This window comes from Lactuca saligna, chromosome 3 (genome assembly GCF_052625555.1).
Source record: "Lactuca saligna cultivar CGN05327 chromosome 3, ASM5262555v1, whole genome shotgun sequence".
Classification (NCBI taxonomy): Eukaryota; Viridiplantae; Streptophyta; class Magnoliopsida; order Asterales; family Asteraceae; genus Lactuca; species Lactuca saligna.
In genome coordinates this window covers 52,348,446-52,373,153 of record NC_136419.1, presented here as the reverse complement: position 1 = coordinate 52,373,153, position 24,708 = coordinate 52,348,446, and the positions used below count along the sequence as shown (strand labels likewise).

General features: G+C 32.1%; 1 protein-coding gene across 2 annotated transcripts; it reads left to right on the top strand.

Annotated features, from left to right (window-relative positions):
- Positions 1-6,742: 6,742 nt before the first annotated feature.
- Positions 6,743-17,686, top strand: BAT1 (bidirectional amino acid transporter 1). Of its 2 annotated transcripts, none has more exons than XM_078985010.1 (7): positions 6,743-6,965; positions 7,978-8,238; positions 15,988-16,006; positions 16,082-16,483; positions 16,574-16,863; positions 16,948-17,077; positions 17,198-17,686. In XM_078985010.1, exons 1-7 carry the CDS (start codon positions 6,814-6,816, stop codon positions 17,555-17,557), a joined length of 1,614 nt encoding a protein of 537 aa, XP_078841136.1. In that variant the 5' UTR covers positions 6,743-6,813; the 3' UTR covers positions 17,558-17,686. The 2 variants fall into 2 exon arrangements, with proteins under 2 accessions (XP_078841136.1, XP_078841138.1); XM_078985012.1 differs by lacking the exons at positions 6,743-6,965; positions 7,978-8,238 and adding exons at positions 15,110-15,370; positions 15,464-15,724.
- Positions 17,687-24,708: the final 7,022 nt, after the last annotated feature.

The window sequence follows — 24,708 nt, the reverse complement described above, 5'->3', positions numbered from 1 at the left end:
AAAAAGTATAAAAAACAATTAAAAATTTCTAAAAATTAAAATTAACATATAGACTAAATTACACATAATATCCAAAAACAAACAAAAAAAAAAAAGAAATAACATCCAAATTCAAAAAAAAAAAAAAAAATACAACGCTATTCGTTATCGTTATTGTTACCATAGAAGATATGATCCGCCAAGTCCTCTCGAAGTTGTATGTGTTTATTTACGTCCTGAATGTCAACAACGCGATACAAATAATCTGATGTTCCTGGTTGAAACTGAACGTGTCTGGGCTCCGTTAGGATATAATGTGCAATATTTTGCCCTTTATCTTCTACTACCATGTTATGCATTATGATACATGCATACATGATATATCGTAAAGTTTCTAAATCCAATGGTCGTGCTGCATGTTCGACTATATGCCACTTCGCCTTCAGCACTCCAAAAGCACGTTCCACATCCTTACGTGGTCCTTCTTGTCTTCTCTTAAAAAATTTGTCTCGTTCTTCAACCGAGTGGCGGAATGCCTTCACGAATGTGGAATACTGAGGATATATTCCATCTGTAAGGTAATACCCATATTTGTATTCGTTTCCATTCACCGTGAAAGGAGCATCCGGGGCTTTTCCATTCAAAAGATCGTTGAATATTGGCGACTGATCAAGAACGTTGACGTCGTTGTTGGAACCCGCAACCCCAAAAAATGCATGCCAAATCCATAAATCTTGAGAAGCGACAGCCTCTAACACCAAAGAAGGTGATCCGTGATGACCACTTGCATATTGCCCTTTCCATGCTACCGAACAATTTTTCCATTTCCAGTGTGTGCAATCAATGCTTCCGATCATTCCGGGAAACCCATGGCGTTCTTCATGCGCCGCATACAATTCTTGCAAATCATGCAACAAAGGTTTCCGCAAATACACGTCACCAAAAGTTTCAACAACACCATTTGACAACGTATACAAACTCTCTCTTGCGATTCTTTCGGACATTCTCATATAGTCGTTCATGGTGTCGGGTGACTCCCTCATAGCCATTAAACGAATAGTCGCAACACATTTCTGCAACGTTGTAAACCCGCGTCTACCTCTAGCATCATATCTTAATTGAAAAAAATTCGTACCGAAACATAAATTAACTACAGTTTAAAAATATATTGCATATGTTGTAAAATTAAAGAAACATGTAGTACATTTTTATTTATTTTGTATAAAAATAAAGTAAAGAAATGATATCGGCTTTCCAAGGCGTTGGCGATTCGTAAGAACACATTCCTACTCAAACGAAATCTTCTTTTGAAGTCCTTCGCCCTGTATACACAGTTATCCGCAAAGTAATCGCGATATAGATGTTCGTGTCCTTCCTCGCGATTTCTGTTTAACATCGCACGTCTTGTTAATAGCGGGGCTGAATCTGATTGTAGCAAGTCTGTAGTGTAAGAATGATACATCATCCTAAAGAAAATATCGTCATCTGAATCATCGGACGAGTCGAAAGGATCCATATTTTTTTTGAAGATAATTGAAAGTATGTAGAAAGGAGAAGAGAAAGTGTGAAAATTTTAAAAGAAAATAAGAGGTATTTATAGGATAATAAATTGGTTTTTTTAATATATATTTTTTTTTAAAAACCGTTGCATCAAACGGTCAAAAGATCCGTTTCTTCCCGTCGTCACGCCAACGAGATGCGCCTTCAACGAGTTGCAACGAGCACGGGGGCAGTGTTCCCCCGTTATGCAGCCATTGCGGTCGAGCCACGTCAAACGCGTTGCTTCTCGTTGGTCCCATACCGAACACTCTTAGTGTGGTGGGGCTTGTTGAGAAAGAGGCAAGGAAGAGGGGTTTCTGATAGTGGTTATACACGTTTTCGGTGGTAGTGCAGATTTTCCGATGGTAGTTGTGGATATGGTTCTTAAACAAGAGAGAAAGAGAGAGTTCTCTTTTAAATGATTAAAATATATTTTTAATAATTAATAATAATTAGAAAATTTAAAAAGAAATTAAAAAGGACGTTCTTCTCATTTCATCTTTTAAAAATAAAACGTGCAAATTTAAACTAAGAATGAATGTAAGGTGCAACCTTTTATGATATAATAAATCTTTTATAATATAATAAATGATTTGAGTTAATTTTTAAAAATAAAGATTATATATACATTTAGACTACCATTCGTGTAATTTAGCCTTTATTTTATAATAGAAGTTAAAAAAAGTGTAAGGGTTACATCTTTTGTGATTAGCCATGGCCCATCCGCCCATGTCACATGTGCTTTGTTAATGATACGTGAATAATTGATTTTAGTTGTTCACTATTACTCGCTATAATTCGTTTTATTATAACCTTGGGCAATTTATACTCTATGGCAAATAATATCTTAATTCAAAGGAATACTTGTCTAATAATTCATGCCCATTATAGAAAACTGCACATCCATCTTAATCTCATTTTCTTATTGTTATTGCCATCTTTCGGGGAAAACAACCCCCACAAACTTCTCACACTGTATTGACAGAGCCAATCATGTCCGATGTGACCCTACCCAATCTTCATCTCTAATATAGAAAGTACGTGAACATTTTTTATTGCACTTACTCCAATGAAGAGTAGTGTTAAGAGTTAGGACAATATTTTGTCTTTCATAACAATTTTTCGATTTAGGATTTTTTGATAACTTCTAAATGGAACCAGCAGTTGTCTCTGAATATTTTGGTACTTAATGTTTTTATACAGTTTATGAACGACCGCTAAATGGTTTAAAGAACTATGTATTTTCGGAAGCATTAAAAAATTGAAATCATTCAACGCTAAATGCTTTTGTTTTATCAAACAACCTGATAAATAGAACATTTGTTTTTGATTTCGTATGTCATTTTCTCCACCATTTCTTCTTCTGTATAGATTCGTGTTCTTATTGATTTAAATTAATCTAGTAGTGTACTCATCTGGTCATTAAATATGTAATCATCCAATAGTATGCTTATTTGTCATATTCTCCATCATAACTCAAGTGGTCTTCCTGTTAAATGCTCTACTTTCCGTCTAACATTACCCGTATTGGTCTTTACATTTACATTTATGACCACTAAATATGTATTTATGCTACATATACAAATAAAATGTTAAAAATAACTAGAAAATAATTTATTAATTACTTTTTCATACATATATGAGATTCTTTGCGAACAATGACAAAAAAACTATATATTTACACTTCTAATAAATTACTAGAAGGAAAATTATAAAGAGATTTTAACAACCTGTTAGCATACATATTTGGAGCATTTATGCTTAAACCAAAAAAATGAAAGTAAAACAAAATTATCAGAAATAATGTTGTTCCGCATTGTGCAAGAATCGAACATAACATTATTTGAAACTTTCAAATCATCTATCACGTAGTAAGCATCACCACGTCCAATCTTTCCTTATTTTTTCGAACTATTGTTGCATCATCGAGCTTCAAAAGCCATTCTCGTATTTTCATAACGATGTTGAATCAAATATCACACCACCTCTCAATTAGTCTCCAAATAGCCGAAGAAATTTGACATGGGAACATACACATGGTTACTAGATTCCACTCTCAGGTTACAAATCGGACAAAATATATTTTTCATGTCTAATTTTTTTTTTTGAAAGGTTTAGGCGAGTTGGTAAACAATCAAACACGGCTCACCATAGAAAAATGTTTACCTTCATAGGAACACCTTTGCATAATTTAGTTACCATATACATCTCTCGGAAAACCGTGTTGTCTATATATTGCCTAGTAATAGCAACCTAGAACTCCCCTTAATCACTTAAGTCTCACCATCATCGATTTGGAGTAGAGTTGATGTTCATTTGCATTTGCGGATCCTACATGCAAAAATCTCATATTTGTATGAGAAAATGTAGAGTTTCATATATTATTCCAATTTTTTCAGACAAACGTTAGGAAAAATATCAAAATTTCATGCCTGTAAAAATCTCAAACTTGGACAAATAATGCAAAAAACCGTATAAAAATCGTCAACACGTACCTACATAAATCTAAGATGTAAGATTTTCAGATATCATACCTACGAAAATCTTAAATCTATAAGAAAATATATATTTTCTTAAATAAATGAGATTTTTCGAGATCATACATACAAAAGTTTCAGTTCTATTCAAAAAAAAATTATAGATTTTCACACACGAACCTACGGAAATCTTAGTAGTTACACAAATAAAACAAAAAAATATAAAATTGTGAACACGTACAGTTTCGTAGATCATCGTTGCTTTGCGACCATTTTTGCGAAGACTTTTCGTAGCCCATATGATATTTTCAGAGAAAATTTCCTACCATTAGTGAAAATCGAAAAAAATATTGACAAAACTTCAAAAATGATCACTGTGGTTTTCGAAAATATTAAGTTTAGTCCCTAATTTCAAAAAACCTCACAGATGGTCCCTGTGGTTTCAAAACTTTTAATATTTGATCCTTCCGCCTAACTCTGTCAGCTTTCTACCGTTAAGTGAGGGGTATTTTTGTTATTTTAACTCCCAGGGACCATTTATGAAGTTTTCTATTTTTTTTGAAAAAACAAAAGAAAAATACATTAAATTTAAAGGGGTCCCACCTCTCTCTCTCTCTCTCTCTCTCTCTCTCTCTCTCTCTCTCTCTCTCTCTCTCTCTCTCTCTCTCTCTCTCTCTCTCTCTCTCTCTCTCTCTCTCTCTCTCTCTCCAACTCCCAACTCCCAACACTACCCAGAACCATCACAAACCACCATTCCCCCCCCCCCCCCCCCCCCCCATAAACCGACAATACACCACCATATAACCCCTTCTGATCATCAACACCTCCAGCCAACCCTTCCCCTCGTCAGCATATCCTCCAAAACAGAAGATAAAACGATGGCAGCAACCACCGGAGTCCCTCCTGCCACCTCTTTTCTTCCCACCAAAAAATGCACTACTGCCTGGCAAGCTTCCTCCACCTCCGAACTCGCTTCCCCTTCCCTTCATATACACCAAACAACAAGAAGAAATCGATAACACGAGGCTGCCAGAGCTCCCCGTCATAATCCAGCCACCCTTCTTCCACCGAGCATTGCCACCATTTTCTGCCACTCCATAAATCCGAAAACCACCTCCAATATACCCTAACACCTTTCATCCTCTCCCACTTCTATAGCTATCAACAAAACCCAGAAGAAAACGATGGAGGCAGTGGAGCTGCCACTGTGAGGCCCACTGTGGACCAGCATCACCACCTCTTACAACTTGCTGCTACTATAAGATCATCCCCACCGTTCTTTTTGTTATGTTTCAATCTAATCATAAATCAGAAGTCTCGATTGAATTAAGGGCCGTTTGCGTTTTTTTTTTCTTTTGAGTCGATGATTTCCCTCTCGTTCTGTATTCAAGTTTGATTATGCAGGAGGTAAACATCCTCCTGCGTCTTCTTCGTTCTCAGTTATCGCACCGGAGAAAAAAAAAAGAAATCGATTTTCGTGGCTTTGAATATGGAACTCGACTGGAGTTTATTATTTATGAAGGGTTTAGGAGGACTTATGGTGGTGGAGTAGCAACAGTCGCACAGGTGGTGATGGTGGTGGTTTGGAACAGCGACGAGTGATAACTCTTACTAAATAAATCAGAAAATGAAGGAGGAGAACAATGCACTCCAGGTGCTCGATGAAACACTTGAAAGAAATGTTACTTCACAAAACTAAAAGTGTATAATTTCACACCCGGAGAAGAAGATTGGCTCTCAATTCGAACAGGCCACACTCGATGAGGTGTTTGGGTTACAACAACACCACGGGTGGTGGTGTTTCTCGGTAGTGAAGGAAAAAGGGAAGGGTAGTAGAAAAACGTGAATGAAAAGGCAGTAAGTGGTGGTATTTGAGGGTGGGTTTGAGTGATCAAACGGGATGGAAGATGGGTGTCTGGGTTGTGATTTCCGGTGGGGAAGGAGGTGATGGTAGTGGTGGTTTTATGGCGGAAGGTGGCGCTACCGTGTGGAATCGTAAGAGAGAGAGAGAGAGAGAGAGAGGGATGGGACCCCTTGTATATTAAATATTATTTATTTATTTATTTAAAAAAAGTAATTGAATACCTCATAAATGGTCCCTGTGTAGTGAAATGATAAAAATATTCCTGACTTAACAGCTAAATGGTAATGAAGTTAGCTGAAAGGACTAAATGTTAAAAGTTTTGAAGCAACAGGGATGATCCATGAGGTTTTTGTAAATTAGAAACCAAACTTGATATTTTCGAAAACCACAAGAACCATTTTTGAAGTTTTGTCAAAAATATTAATTTTTTTTTTGGGATCACAACATACATGTTGTCCAAGGCTCCAAGCCCATATTATGATTTTCACAACCCATAAAAGACTTTCTCACAAACCGTATACACATTTTCACATACACTAATACAAGACTATATAACGACATCGTTTTGTAGCGAAAAAAAAAATACCTTTATTAAAAAAAACATATTTCCATATATTGATAGATTTTTACAGATATCAAGCTGCAAAAATCATATTATTTTGGTCCAATGCCTATTTTTATTTTTTTAATCCTGAAAATTAATAAACGAAGTTATGGTCATTTGCTTTTTTTTTTTTTTTTTTTCAATATCAGATCGTATAATTATCATAATTTAATTTACATTATATATAGTGACGAAAATATAATAATATTATATAATTTGACACGACCAAAATTTAATAGTATTATTTAATTTGACACGGATATATTCTCAACCAGTCAGTTTCTGCTGTCACATTAAAAACAACCAACACACACACCCTTCACCTGTTCCGAAAAACAAAATTTAGAAAAATGGAAAACAGGCTCGGAACTTATGGAGATGATGCAGGTTCCTATCACCGGCTTCGTGATGGTGCCGGAGTTAGTAAGGAAATCGTCGGCTCCGGCGATGATTCAAAGTTGAATAAGCTCGGTTACAAGCAAGAACTAAATCGCAGTCTCTCGTAAGTAATTATACGCCCTCCTTATCGTCATCAATCTCCTCCATATATGAACTTACAATGAACTCATTTTGATGTTATTAGCAGTTGAATTTATGCCTCTTTGTTTTTGAAAAGTTAGGTCATCCGATATTTATAAATGCGATAACAAATTTCAAGTTTGAATTTGCTGAAGCTCGTTGTTTTATGAATCGCATTGGTAGATTTGATGAGTATTCAATTTGTGGATTTTGAAATCTCGAGAAAGCTATAGAAAAGATATTTGATTTTCCCGAAATGGCTTTTTTACTATATTTTTGTATTTTCGATAGCAGATCGAGTTTTTTCCGGTAATTCGTTGAATTTCATCCTTGTATTCTGGTAATACAACACTCAAACAATTTCAGTTATTCTACAATTAATGAAAATAAATCAATCAAACAAATCCTGGTATCGCATCATGTAGTTAACCACTTAAAAATCTGCCATTGTTGTAGGTGTTCTTGAGTTTTATAAAAAGTGTATCAGCTATTTCTTGTTAACTGCTATTTGAAGCATTCATACCCCAAGGTTCTCATAAGAGCAAATTCATGAACAAATTATGTTGAGTTAGTGAAACTTTTGCAACTAATCTACAACTAATAATTCCTCAACAATATACTTAATAGATTTTGTCAGTTGTCATATTCTTGGTGATTGATCGGACAATAGAAAAAAGGTGAGATCCAAATATAGCAATTTATATTGGGGCAAACTCAGTTACTTTATCATTTTCATCCAAATACTCAACACAGCATACTTTGCGTTTCTTTTTTATTATATATCAAATTTTTGTTAGTTATTTTTAATAAGTGGATTTAAAATGCAGAAGCATAACTTTTAGATCTTAAAATCCCGAATCTGGTTAAAAGAATGTTAAACAATAAAAAAGATTACATACATGCTTCCATTAAGATTTTCGGATCTAACGAGTAGGATTAATTTTTCAGTTGATTTCAAAAACTCTATCTAAATCCTCTGTCAATTTCATATGTAGGTTACTCTCCAACTTTTCTGTAACTTTTTCAATCATCTCTGTAATCACGGGGATAACAACATTGTATAGTACTGGGCTCGCATTTGGTGGGCCAGTAAGTATGGTCTACGGATGGCTAATAGCGGGCCTATTTACGATGTTGGTGGGCCTATCGATGTCCGAGATTTGCTCTGCTTACCCTACAGCGGGTGGGCTGTATTTCTGGAGTGCAAAGCTTTGTGGCAATGACTGGGGTCCTTTTGCTTCGTGGCTCACTGGTTGGTTAGTACTTTTTATAACTGCCATTAATATTTCTCATTTTTCTGTTGTTTATTTATTTATTTATTTATTTATTCCACCTTCATATTAGGTATAGACTATATAGATAGTTGCACATGAATGACACAATATATGTCGATATAGAAACTAGAAACTAGAAAGTAGTAGCATGTTGGGTGGTTGATTGTGGACCCTTTATTAAAATTTAAAATAATTCAATAAAATTTAAAATAATGGTTGGAGGTTGGAGCAAGAAGATACCTGAATTAGTTCGGGAGAATGGTTTTGAGAAATTGGGCCCTTTTAAGTTTTATCCTTAGAATTTACTATTGAGGCCTATTAGTATATTAGACAGAACTTTATAATTTTGTGAATTTGGGTTTTTCGTTCTTTTATTGGTTTTGATTTTTTATTTATTATTATTATTATTATTTTTAGGTTCTGTTTTGGTTTCTCGATTGGGATTTATTAAGTTATGTATCTTTTAAAATATTAAAGATATTTAAGAAGATTAGAAAATATTGATTTAAAAGAAAAAGAATTATCATCATTTAATTTGTTTAACTCTTAAAAATGTTAAAGAAGGAATTAGAAAAAACATCACAACTCATGAAAACTAGTTTAATTTTTGAGACTATATATGGATTTTCGAACCTATTTTTTGAAAAGAAAGAAGTTCAATATTTCAAACTATTTTTTTTTCTTTTCAGAAACGGCAATTTTCAAATTTACTTTTTTGAGAAAAAAGACAGGTCAAAATTCATATCTAATTCGAAAATAGCAAAATTTTGAACTTGTAGGTCATTTGTATTACTTGTTAAAAAGGTAATCATAAACGAATAGTTGTTTTTATAGAATTCAAAGCTTTAACCACTCAGAAGAAACTCTGATGTAAATATGCAATTATATTTTTTTGCAAAAATATAAAGGCTAAAATGAAATTTACCGTTTGCTTTAGTATATAAATATTTGATAATTATAAAAAGGCTAAAAAGGAAAGCAAAATTTTGTCATTGTAGTTTGTAACTCCTTTTTTAATGAATAGAAAAAGACAATGTTAGTGGACACTGTTTGCACACGTTCCTCACGCTTAAAATTTCAATTTTATAATCAGGAATCGATATATTAAAACGTTAGCTGCCCAACATTTGTGGTCCTTGAAATCGCCAAAAGTGATTGTTAAGGAGTCCTTTTCATGAAATATTTATTATACATTTTCATTTCACACACGATTTTATAATTGTAAGTTAAAAATACTAAAGGTCAAGCAACAATACAATGTTATAAACCAAAGCAATGTGAAGGAAATTCTTGAGTTTAAATTAAATAAAATCTTGAAAATGAAATTTTATTTATATCAACATTTTAAATTATATAATAAACATTTTATAATTAAAAAAATAGGATGTAAGACAGAATACAGGTTCATGAATAAATCGTACTTTTAAATGATAATTTAAGTTTATATAAATCCTTTCATATCAAATTTAATTTAAAAAAATGGATATTTCCAAAATACATCTGTTAACGATATCAAATATAATATAATAAATTCGAATGGTTGTCATCATTATTTATTAATATTATTATCAAATAACCCAAAGAAAACATCAAACAAACAAACATGCTTATGACTGTATTACATGTTATAAAACTTAAGATCATCTATTATTAAATCCAAAATACATTCGATTATCATAAAGGCGTATACAGAATCGAATCATAATTTTTAAATCAATTTGCTAAGGCTGTTCTGATTGGGTATATTCGTCTTCAGCTCAATATAAAAGTGTTAAGGATTTTTAGTTTGTATTTTTTGGAACGAAAAACTAATTTAATCATAAACTACTGTTAAATCCACTTATTAAATCCACTTATGAGACTTGAACACTAATAATAATAATAATAATAATAATAATAATAATAATAATAATAATAATAAACAACTGATTCCGTTGGGTTAGAAACATTTTGATATTTATTGAATATTTGGTTATAATATAAAATGCATTGACGATGTTATTTGATGCGCAAACTTGTATTTCATCGGTTTGATTTGCTGATTCCATGGGATGTTGGGAAGGTGAATACTATGACATTTACTAAATGACTCTACAAGAAAGACTTTATATCAACCCATGAAAGAAAATTATATTTTGTGTTTCGGAGTTAAAGAACATTGAAATAAAAATCAAAGATTTTGTTCATTTCACTTCAAATCCTTTAATATTAAAAGAAAGTTAGGAGAGAAAGTTTCCATTCTATTTCTTTTAATTTCCTATCATTACCGAAACTAGAGAACACAACTTTTTTTTAGTTTCTTTTAATTTCCGTCTATTTTTTTCCTCCTTAAGTTGAACTTGGGAATAAGGTATTAGTGTCCTTCACGGACGATCCACTAGTAGGGGAAGATGACAATGGTGTTAAAGTGTATATATATATATATATATATATATATATATATATATATATATATATATATATATATATATATATATATATATATATATATATATATATATATATATATATATATATATATATATATATAGGAGTAGGATCAAATGAGAACACCAAAAAGGTTGAGAACGCGAGAACAAAGTATATTCTTTTGTGATTCCATATATTCATTTGTGGAGAAATGATAAATTTTTGCGCCTTTAATTTCAATTGAAGAGAAAAAACATATTCATGTTGATTGTTTCCGTCTATCTCTCTCTTCGTCCAATTGGCTTCTCCTTCTAGTTGAATGCTCTCCTTTGTATCGATCTTTCAACCCACAATACTCATGGTTGGCAATAGTAGCTCCCCGTTTCCTTCCACTTCGTTAGACCCTACGACATTACGAATATAAAAGCATACATTCGTGCTCCGTAATCTACATCGTCTAACATTTGGTGAGAACCCATTGAGACACTGTGGGTCATATTTGAATTTCTTGATTACATTACGAGACCAGAACCCTAGATGCATGTAAGCACCCTTTAATCCATGTTCGCCATTTGTGTCAGAAGTTCATCGCAAGAGAATCGAATCCAAGTAACCCCAACTCACCGAGTCAAAGGCTTTATCGAAATCGACTTTAAGCATTAAGGTTTTTCGCTTTGTTTTCTTCGACCATGAGCATATTTCATTCACAGTAAGGGGTCCATCCAGTATATTCCTACCTTCCACGTATGTTGTTTGCACCTCTCTAATGATCTTCCCGATAACCACTTTGAGTCAAATAACAAGTATCTTGGAGATTATCTTATATAAACATCCAATCAAACTTATGGGACGATAATCACCCAGTTTCAACGAATTCTTATTTTTTGGAGCCAATATGATAAATGAGGAGCCAACTCCTTTAGCCAACATACCATATTTCTCAAAATGCTGAATGAACACAATTATATCCTCTTTTAACAAGTCCCAATAGTCTTTGATAAATTTATATGAAAAGCCATCTGGGCCCGGGGCTTTTTCACCACCACAAGACCAAATAGCAACCTTTATTTCTTCAACAGAGAACGCTGCTTCCAACATGTTTGCGTCAGCGGGTGAGATGGATTTGAAATTCACTTTTGTAAACTTTGGTCTCCAAGGCCACCTTTGGTAAAACTTATTTTTTAAGAACCAAAGGACCTCATCTTTCATCACACTTGGTTCCTTGTTCCATACACCATTGATTAAGAGACCGTTTATTATGTTTTTCTTATTTTTGTTATTAACAAAGGCGTGAACGTCATATCGAGGAACCGAAGATGCCTTCAAAAGTGTAGAATAATTTGGGTGTATCCCATCACGTAGTGACCGTATTTGTACGAATATCCATTCATTGTGAACATCATATCAGATACTTTGTCGGTCTAAAGATCGTTAAAAAGTGGAGACTGACTAAGAATGTTAATGTCGTTGTTAGATCTCGCGACTCCAAAAAAAGAATGTCATATCCATAAATCCTGAGACGCGATAACTTCTATGATTATACGTGGTTCACTTATATCTCCTCAATTGAATTGACCACGTCATGCATTTGGACATTTCCCCAAGCCACATGCGTATAATCTAGACTGTCAAGCATATCCGGAAATCCATGCCTCTCTGAGCCGAATATAATCGCTCAATATCACGTGAAGTTGGTTTACGCAAATATTTTTGATGAAAAACCTCATATAAACATGCACAGAACCAATTTACACAATCACTTGCGGTCCTCTCGGATACTTTGAAGTATTCGTCAGATGCATCAAATGTTATATCATATCCCAATTACCTAAGCGTAGCCGCACACTTTTGTATACTACTAAAACTTGTTCTTCCTCTAACACCGGTTTTTGTTTGAAAAAATATCATAATGAGCTTCTAAAGCATTACTAATACGTAAAAATGTCGTCTTATTTAGACAGAAAACGACCTTCGAATGCGTCTTCATTGTAAAGATAGTTATCGGCGAAATAATCACGTACCAATAAGTCGTGTATGAATTGACAATCACGATTGACGACCGTCCTTATACGAGCAACATTCGAATTTTCTTCATCATGAATATGTTGCACAATATTGAAGAAGGTCGAGATGAATTCCCCGTAAGCATCCGAGTCAAAAAAATTTAACACTTCCAAATCTTCCATGTGTTTTTTGGTTTAGAATGAGAGTGAAGTTTGATGAAATATAAGTAGAAATGTGAGGATTTTATTTATATAGGTATTAAGTTTTTTTTTTTTAATTTAATTTGACCGTTCAACGGCCAAAAGAAGCAAATTGAATACTCATTGGTCGTTTCATTTTGTCGTTTGGAACACGAGATACCACGATCACGGTCAACCATGACTGGCCAGAGTGGTGTGCACGTCGTGGTCGTGGTCCATGTAAACCACAAAGGTGCTCGTATCGAATACACCGGATTGAAAATAATATTTGATGGAACATTAAATTACCATCTTGTTCCAACAATTAGGATTGAAAATAATATTTGATAGAACATTAAAATATATTGCAAGCCATTATTAAGAAAGGAATGTAGTTATTAGGAAAAATTATATTTCACTGTTATGTGTTGGAAAGAGTTTGTATATACAATGGCTTTTGCATCGCATAGAATTTAATCAATCAATTAGGGAATGAGATACCAAAACTAAATTCTTTGTTTAGTGCATTGCAAAACCCATTTATTATAAAAGTTGGAAAATGAAGAATGATAATAAATCCACCACGAGCAAAATGAAGAATGAGAATGCATTTATACTCGAGCGAGTGTATAATCAATGCAATGATTGGACCATACTACATTTGAAGGGATGCATTTCATCAATATAAGTTGATCAAAAAGTTACTTTACCATATTATTTTCAAGTTGGGATGTTACAACTTCAAATATACAAACAAAATTACAAAAAATATTGCCAAAAAAGATAATAAAAGAAACCTGATAATATCTGTCAGTTTAGATATATAATCGTTTAACTTGAAAAGAATCAAAATAATGGGACAGCAAAGCATGCAGTTGCATTATTGTAACTCATAAGAATATATGCATTAGAGAACAAATAGAAATAGCAAGTAAAGATCATAATGGAGATAATTTGTGGTCGTTATTAGTCGCCCAATAATTATGTTTTGGAATAAAACCAAAAGGTTAAATAGAGCATCTTAGTGGGAGTCATTGACAAAATAACGACTTAATTTACTATTTAGAAGTGTCACTAAAATTGCCTAATCATATTCAACTTTAAAAAAAATGTTTATATTTTTTGTTTTGGAAAGGAAACTTTCTTAACGATGGTTTCTGGATCAGCTTTCGCTCACCGACTAGTCATCCTTATGTCTCATGCTCCGGAGTCATTACAGACGAACCTTCATAGCCATAATATTTGAGTAGTGTCAGGATTTGAATACGGATCAATAAATTATCTATTATATCTTTTATATATTTTAACAAGTCACCACAATCCAAGTGGTTAAAAAATATTTATACTTATACATTGTATAACCTTCATTATTCAACTTTTTTTAAGAAATTTTTTTTAATTAAATGTAACATGTATTTTTCTTTCTTTTTGCCAAGTCCTTGTACCAATTTGACTATTACCTACCGAATCTATATATAACTAAAATATATCGACATCACGTTTAAAAGATAATATTATATATTGTAGATAGTCCAATTCAAATATACGATTACTACTTGACGCTCATTAAAAAAATGTATAACATGATGTTGATTTTCTTCCACATACGATTCCTTTGTTTAATGTTTTTACTTTTTACATAATATCTTACCGTCTTACGTAATTGATTAAAAATAAATACAATCATCAAAATTAATGGATTAAACTAAATATTATCTTAAATAATACGACATATCTATTTTGTTAATATATTGTTGTTAACAAAATATTTAAAAATCATACAAGAATAAAAAACGAATTATATGTCCATGCTGTCGTGATTAAAAGATCATGTCTAATAAAGAATGATAAATATAAATCTACTTTAATGGAGGACATGAACCGATCATTTATCCCTGAGAATTTAGTGGGTCCAAAAAGGAGTAAATGCTCGATCATTCAAAGAAGAATCGCAATTCTTTAATCTAATTTATTTTCTTCTTTTTAACGAAAGATGATATGATGTAGTATAGTCAACAACACATGCCAGAATCATTCATATTCAGACCTCAAATTTTTGATTCTTCACGTCAACTTGGCCTGTGGTGTGGCTCCCTCTTCTCCATCTCCTTGTTTGACCAAACTCTCACTTCTCCCAATAAAAAAAAAAAAAAACAACCATTAAACATTAAACAAATAAGATTCCACACATATAATAATATAATATGATACAATCTTACGAAACAAAAGATTCATGAAATGAGATTTTGACTTTCATACTCAACAACACCTTCCAAATTCACAAATTCCACTCATCACACAACAACAAAACACCACCGATCATTACTAAGAAACCCCAACCCAACAAATAGTAGAAGTAGAAACAAATTCAATTCTCCCTGAAATCTCCTTCTATCTGGTGTAATGACGGGTTCGCAGAATGTTATTTCAATCCAATCTCAAAACGGAAAACACCCACAAGATTCAGGCCACTCTCGTTTAAACGAATTGGGATACAAACAAGAACTCAAGCGCGACCTCTCGTAATACTCTCTCATAAACCCTTACTTATCATCTCTCTCGATTCTATGATCCAGATTTTGAGCGTTAGGGGTATTTTTGAAAATTAATTGCAGGGTGTTGTCAAATTTTGCGTTTTCGTTTTCGATTATATCGGTGCTAACAGGCATAACGACACTGTACAATAGTGGGCTAAATTTTGGTGGACCTGTCGTGTTAGTTTATGGATGGCTAGTAGCTGGCGCCTTCACCATGGCTGTTGGTTTATCAATGGCCGAGATTTGTTCTTCTTACCCAACTTCCGGTGGCCTTTATTATTGGAGTGCCAAACTTGCTGGCCCTAGTTGGGCTCCCTTTGCCTCTTGGATCACTGGCTGGTATTCTTATTATTATAATTACTCTATCACTACTTATTTTAATATTATCAACTATCAAATCAATATTAAGTTATTAACAACAACCCACAGTTCTTACTTTATGTGTGTGTACGAAAGTGCTGTGAATTGTCATGTATCACAACTCTTTTCTTTGAGATTATATGATCATATATAGTTTTGTTATGGACCCCTTGTATTATTTTTTTTTATCCATATTTGAGCAAACGGTTAATCATATCCTCTGTTTTTGGCTACTTTTGCAGGTATAATATTGTAGGACAGGTAAACCTTGTGGTCCCTAATCTTTAAACTTTCTAGGACTATTTTCAAATTGAAAAAAGAGTTGTACTTGTGCAGTGGGCTGTGACAACGAGTGTAAATTTTTCACTGGCTCAGTTGATTGAAGTGATCATTCTTCTGAGCACGGGTGGGAAAAACGGAGGTGGCTATGTAGCATCTAAATACATAGTTCTTGCAATACATGGTGGCCTTCTTCTAGTACATGCTATCATAAACAGTCTTCCAATCACATGGCTATCCTTCTTTGGTCAACTCGCAGCTGTCTGGAACATTCTGGGTGTTTTTTTTCTAATGATTTGCATACCCGTGGTAGCAAAAGAAAGAGCAAGCGCCGAATTCGTTTTCACACATTTTAACACAGATAACGAAGCAGGAATCAGTAGCAAACCCTACATTTTTCTTATTGGGTTGCTTATGAGCCAGTATACATTGACAGGGTACGATGCCTCTGCTCATATGGTTAGTTTCCTTTCACTTTATTATCTCTGGTCAGATACTGCTCAGTTGTTTATGTTTGGGAATTATTTATTTATTTATTTAATGTTACAGTCGGAGGAAACGAAGAGTGCGGATATAAATGGTCCAAAAGGGATTATTAGTTCTATTGGAATATCAATAATTGTTGGATGGGGATATTTGCTTGGAATAACGTTCACAGTTACTGATATTCCAAGCCTTTTAAGCCCGGATAATGATGCGGGTGGTTACGCCATTGCCCAGATATTTTACCAAGCTTTCAAGAGTAGATTCGGAAGTGGGACCGGTGGTATCATTTGTTTGCTTGTTGTTGCTGTCGCCATTTTCTTCTGTGCCATGAGCTCACTCACAAGCAATTCAAGGTAACTTTTAAGTCCTGTATTGATAAAGTATAAAGTAGTGTCTTGAAAAAATAAATAATTGTGGATATATATGTTATTTGGTAGGATGGTTTATGCATTTTCAAGAGATGGAGCAATGCCATTTTCATCATTATGGCATAAAGTTAACGACCATGAGGTCCCTATATATGCGGTTTGGCTTTCGGCTTTCATATCATTCTGCATGGCCCTTACGGTATGTCATAAAAAAACAAATCGTATTTTCATTGATTTATTTAGTTACTTGGTATGCCTTTTTTGTGTGTGTTTTGAATTCTAAAGGAATCATAATTGTGTGGTGATACAATTGTTGCAGTCTTTGGGAAGCATAGTGGCATTTCAAGCGATGACATCAATAGCAGTGATTGGGTTATACATTGCGTACGCTTTACCAATATTTTTTAGGGTGACATTAGCCCGTAAATCATTTGCTCCGGGGCCTTTCCATTTAGGGCGATACGGTGTGATTATTGGTTGGATAGCGGTTCTTTGGGTGGCCACCATTTCAGTGCTGTTTTCTTTGCCTGTTGCATACCCAATTACGGATCAGACCCTCAACTATACGCCGGTTGCTGTTGGTGGTCTTTTTATTATTGTGGTGTCGTATTGGATTGTGAATGCGCGATATTGGTTTAAAGGTCCTATAACAAATATGGGTAACCTCGGAGATGTGTGAGGGAGTTGTTATTATTATTTTTTTTTTAATGTTATTGGTTTTTGTATATTGATATTTTGTATTGTGTTGGAAACTATATTCATATAGGTATAGGCAAATTCGAGAATGAAATTAGCTTTTTTTTTTTTATATATCTTATTTTTACAAGTAGGATATGCTTATGTCAAAAAGAATTTATAATATGTCATGTGGTTAGTTGACAATGATAAATTGTTTATTAAACTTTGTAGTTGAAAATATCATGTGATGTTCTTCATAGTATGATGCCATATTTCATTCTAATTCATACATTAGGTATTTTTTTTTTAGTTTAGACAATATATTATGCTATTCCATTTTTTTTTAATCGTGGTATTTTGAAAGTTTTACTAGGAGCATTTTCTTTTCTTTTCTTTTTTCTTCTTTTTTTTTTAAAAAAAACAAAAAGTCTTTTACTAGATTTAAACTCATACGCTTCAGCCACATTTTTTTTATTTAATGTTGTTTTTTTTTTTGTTCAAACTTATTTTATTCATAAATATTAATTGTTTTAGTTATCATCATACAACGAATGAGAATGTAAACGGACAATAAGTTACGCCGTTAAACCCTTTTGTATAGTAAAACAAATTGTTTTGAACATGTAAAGATATATGTTGTTTTTATGATATTGCTATAACGAGTTTTTCAAATTAAATATATATTGCTATAAAAAAATTATAAAAATGAACATGTAAAGATACATTGCCATTTATTGCATTTAATCTTTTAACAATAAATCGCAAAATGTCAATATCCATATGTGTAGTATCCATGAAATCTGGAATTTCTAAAACCGGATTTCAATATAGCCGTTGCAAAAAAACAAATATTTATTCTAATAAAAGAATAGTTGTATTTTCTTTTTAACATCCTCCTAATTAATGTATATATATATATATATATATATATATATATATATATATATATATTTTGTTATATATCACTTTATTATGTCTCATAATTAATGCATGATACTTGTTAATTCCATTTCAAATTTCAAATTTTAAAATTTTCATTCTAACTACATTAAATTAATAACATTAGAATAAAATTTAAATAAAATTAATACAAATTATAAAATGATATAACTTCATATATTTATTTAAATCAATGATTAAAATTTATATAACTAAAAAAATCACTAAATTAATAATTTATTTAAAATAATTAATTAATAATTTTGAGTTTTTATTATAAAATTTTAATTAATTTTATAACCATGATTTACACGGATTAAAAACTAGTAAATAAATAAATAAAACTTATCATCTTTACCATATGAAATGCAATAAACGGCAATTTACCAATTGAGATGCAATCAGCGACAATTTAACAATTGAAATGCAATAAACGATATAACGAAACCTAATAGATAGGTATTGATTGTATGGTTTCACCGGAACACTAAAAATGCTCTTTATTCTAAAAATCTTGATTATTTTTAATCTCGTATTCTCGATTTTCGTTTATTTATTAGGCTACTAGTTTTTAATTCGTGTAACCACCGTTACAAAATTAATTAAAACTTTATAGTAAAAAATCAAAATTATTAATCAACTATTTTAAAATAAATTATTAATTAAGAGATCTTTTTTAGTTATATAAAATTATAATCGTTGACTTAAAAAAACAAATGGAATAATATGACGTTATAATTTGTATTAATTTTATTTTAATTTTCATTCTAATATTATTAATTGAATGTAATTAAAATAAGAAATTTAAAATGGAGAATCAATATGTTACAAGTGGTATAACATTAATTAAGAGACTTAATAGGACGACACATTACAAAAAGAAAATAAAAAATTTCTTTTATTAGAATTGAGAAATCCGCTATCATCACTTGTGAAGAGCATGTCATGTAGCCACTCCACCACATGCTTACTACCTTTGGGCGGGGAGAGAGAGAGAGAGAGAGAGAGAGAGAGAGAGAGAGAGAGAGAGAGAGAGAATCCAAAACACCTTTGTGATCATCCAGAAGGCAGCCATTCCAGAAGACAACCACTAGGTTTTTAAACGGTGTTCGCTAGTGGAAACACCTCTCCACCTTATCTTTCATGCATGAAAACCTTTCCAAACCTGAATATGGTACCAAAAAATGACATCATAACAAGCTTTATGAGTACATGTCAAAATAACTTCACCAATGATAATTGTTAGTCTTAAAATCTGTAATAGATATGATGATAATACTTGATAATAATTTATCTTTTCGTAGAAACCAATATTTATTAGCCTATCAAATCTATGTCGATACTAGATTGTGTAACATCCATTTTTTAATATAGTTTGACTTTTACTAAGTTTTACTGATTAATTAGTAGAGCGTATGATTAAAATCTATATCCATTCTTTTAAGTCAAAACTGATTACAAATTATGGTGAAGATAGAAGACTCAAGCTTTACGAAAGAGAAAACATGCAAATAACAAGTTTGTAACCAACTTGAATAGAAATTGCTGGAACATGCCCCTGTGAACAAACCAAGTAGGTCTACATCTTTCTAAACTCTTACATTATCATTCAATACAATAACATACAATATATATATACACACATAAATGATTCAAAAACACGTCTAGCTACTCAAAAGCAACAAAATAGGAGCCAACTAACTAACACTATCTAAAAATATGCAAAATAAGTGTGGCCAACATGGCCTGTACTTATTCAAACTCTTAAAGATAATTACTTGAGTTTGACTAGGTTTGGATTAACACCAACATTCTCCCTCTTAATCCAAACTAGTTATGCCAAAATTCTTTCTTCCTCTCGGTCTCTCTTTCTCAGGCAAACCACCGGTCTTGTTTACCTCTTTCGGTCATCGGTCTTTGGTCTTCTCTTGATTGTTGTCGGTAATCACGGTCTTCTGCTACTGTTTTCCGCTTTCTCCCTTGCTTGCTTGGGTCTTGCTTCTTTTATTTCTTCCCTGATCACTTTTAATCACTATTGCTGCATGCTTCTTTCTTGTATGCATACAACACCCTTTTACTCCTACTACTTTCTTCTGATCAACAAGACTAACCAACCTTGCTACTTGCATAGTTGCTTTCATTCTTTCTTCTGATCGCCAAGCTTGATTAGCCTTCCTGCTTGCTATTTTGTTCTTGATCTGATTACATAAGGTTGCAATCAGCCATTTCTTTCTTGCTACGAACCAGGTATGAGCCTGGTGCTCTGATACCAATTGTTGGAACATACCCCTATGAACAAACCCAGTAGGTCTACATCTTTCGTAACTCTTGCATTATAATTCAATAGGATTCAAAAACTTGTCTACCTAGTCAAAAGCAACAAAATAGGAGCCAACTAACTAACCCTATCTAAAAATCTGCAAAATAAACGTGGCCAATATGGTCTTTATTTATTCAAACTCTTAAATATAATTACTTGAGTTGGACTAAGTTTCGATTAACACCAACAAAGACATTGGATCATGATCAAAATTCATCATTGGGGTTTTGAGAGAGACAAAATGGGCAACTGCACAGGACCCAAAATTTCTATTATATATATATATATATATATATATATATATATATATATTCTTAATAAAAGACTCCTAAATCAACCATGTGTCATTTTTTTAAGCACGGTCTTCTTCCACGTGTCGTTGCACCAACTATCTACACTTTACGTTTCCCGCCCACTAACTCACTGCTACCATCGACATTCACTTCCTAAATATCATCATTTCGGTTGTCATTATTTGAATCAATCACGATTGCCCAGCCGAGATCTTAGCTCCTATCGCTTGAATCTCTCCCCTTCCCCTATATCACACGTCTTATTTTTAAACTTTTCACACACATACTTCATCTCTACTCTCTTAATTTTATTATACAAGCCCTAGATGACCACTATCACCATCAATGATGTTGTTGCTACCACCTTCGTTACCTCCAGCCACCGCTAGAATCTTCAAATCCATCCGCTTTATCAGCCAATGCTGTAATTCTCAATCTGCAAAACCCAACACTCACATAATGCTTCTGGTTAGTGAAGACAGAGAGTTAAAGAATGACGATGCCTCAAGTAAGCATCGATTTATGTAAATTCTTGATTTTAGTTCCAATTTTTAATCTCAAAGTGTTATCTTTTGTTCTTGTAGTTTCTATCTATTGAGGGTCAGAGTTGGACATCTAAAAGATTGGTAAAAGGCTCAAAAGGTTTGTATTATTTTTTCTGTTCGCTTTCTTCTTCGGGTTTTTCATTTGTATTGAACTTGATGGTCCTTCGATTGCATCAATTTCTTACCTTTTCCAGTTCATCTTGGATTTTTCATTTGCATACCAACTATTCGATCATTTGCTTGAGTGAGTAATGTGGGTAATTTTTTTGTATTTTTATATTATTCTTTATATATTTATATTTTTCGATTTGTGTTTGCAAATGTTTATCGTGGTTCAATATGCAGATGTTAATTTCTTAATCGTTTCCCCAATTTCAATCAGGTAAGATGTATTAATTTTGTGATTTTTGTTTGTTTGGGTCTATTGTTTGGGCCTTGGGATTTACCCAAATAGATCCCCAAATCCAGTCTAAATGCTTCATATCCTCCTCATCTTCTGGTTTGTTAGTATTATTTTTCCCTTCATGACTTTCTTTTTCGTTATATATCTAACAAGTCGCCAATATCTTAGCTATTATGTATTGTAGTTCTTTAATGTATGTTGGCTATGGTACTTTTCTCAATTTCAAGAAGAAATATTTTGATAAACCAGGTTTATCAACCTCTTAAAAATGTTTGTTACTTGGTTCTTTTTGTGTGTTTTCACTGTTTTGTTATATTTCATCATCCCATCTTAAATTTTAAGCAAAGCATCCAATCTGTGTTTGAGCTTTCTGAATTCAATTTTGTACTCAAGGAAAATATAGGACGACCCCGAATGATGTCTTCATGTTGAAAAAGTTTTTTTAGTTGTTTTATGATTTTTAATTACCTTTTTGTTGTTTCTTTTTGTAGGAGTGGATGGTCAAGAAACAATTTTTCATACATGTTATATATAGACCCATTGTGTCTCATGATAATGCACTCTTCTTTCTTTCTACACAACTTATGTCCTTCTTTTTAACAATTTACGCTTCTGTATATATCTTTTACTCTATTGCTGAAATAATTAGACAAGAAAGTGAAATACGAGGCATTTTATCTCTTTGCTGGTAAACTGCAAAAGTTGGTGAACCGACATCACATAAGTTGTCCAAAATGTCGAATGGACTGAAAAAATATGATATTTTCTAAATTTTTATATTCCTTGACTATTGTAGGAAACTTTTATATATATTTCATATTTATATCAAGTTAATCTATGTTTTCATCAATTACAGGAACATCAAAGATCAAGCACATTGAGCATCTCAGTTAATGTTCTATGGTTTGATTTCTTAAAACTTTGATGACAAGAAAGTTTATTACTATTTTTCATATTTAATCTTTTTTTATGGTTTTAACATTTAGAAGAGGTTCTGCAGGTTAAATACAAAATAATAGCCGGAAGGAGTGGATAAACTATCATATTTTTTCATGGTTTCTAGAGAAAACCATCAACCATAATCATATATAAGGTATGGTTTGAATAGGGACTGAACGGATAAATTCTATATTAATTTCAATGTTTTAATCGGGTTTGTTTTTTTGGCTAAAAAGACCATTTTTGAGTAAATAGTCATTTGACAAATGAAAGCAAATTGACCTGAAGTTCAATGTTAAATGTTTTATACCATTCTATTTCCATTTTTTCCATTACAGCATAGTATTGTGAGAAACTATCCATGAACTCTTTTTTGCAGGGGAAAACATTAAAAAATATTAATCTTGGTGATCTTTTGGATTCACTTGACAAATTGGCAAATGTTTTGGATGTCTTTATAGTTACAAAAAGATTAAAGACCTAAATCTATGTCAATTATTATTCTACTTAATTTTTGTTGATTATGTAAGCATACTAATTTAAATTAATGATTATATTGTTACAGATAAAACATCCAACTTCGTATAAAAATAACCGTTTGCAAATCTGTGATTAATATTTAATTATTTTAAAGTTTCAATGTTGTTTTAGGTTTGTCAACCGTGTAGCACACGGATTATAACCTAGTATATATATATATATATATATATATATATATATATATATATATATATATATATATATATATATATATATATATATATATATATATATATATATATAAGAGCCATTTTTTCCGACTCGTCTCGGATATCTAAAGATATTTAAATCCTTAGAATTAGCCCTGAAATTCTTGTCCACAATTTATGAAGTCGGAGTACAACTGTGTAGTAAAATAACATGTTCCAAGAAATGTTAACATTTAAGTGCTTCGAGCCTTTGACAACTCGTGATTTTGAAAATCAGGACAACAAAGATTTAACTATTTGATAATCAAGTTGTATTATCCTTAGATGAGATGCAATTAAACTATTCGATGGCATTTAGAACGCTTCATATGGCTCACCGGATTCTTACCTTGTTACAACTTACAACTCATTTGGTTTAGCCCACGAAGTTCGCCAATGATTTCCGATATTAATGTATATTTTTGGTTTTATACTTTTTATTTTGTATTTAAAATATAATACACATATATTTAATTGGAGTTACGTTAGTGTTACAAATTAGCTTTTTATATCTATTTTCTTATAAATATAAAAAACTAGATTACCCAAAAACTCCTTCTCCTAAATATGGTTGCCTAAGAAGTCTATTTTAGTGAGTTTACCCTATAAACCTCTTAAACCATGTATATTGGGAGATGTTGCGACCAAATGGTTTTGATTGAGTCCAGTAATAGTCCAGTATCAGGTAATATCTTTTCTCTTTAAGGATGAAGATTTAAGTTTTGTCGTGGATATAAGTGAAAATTCACTTATGTATTATACTAATTTATGAGTAAATTAGATTTACGGTTTAAAAAAATTAAAAAAATATTATGTCTAGGTCGCTAGGTGAAGAATGATCACAACCACAGTTATGACACATGGCAAAACCATATTCATTGTTTCTATTTTTATTTTAAATTTTTTAATGATTCATTTATAAAAAATATATTTGAAAAAAAGAATATCAGAGGTGATGATATAAATAAAATATAATTTATTTTTT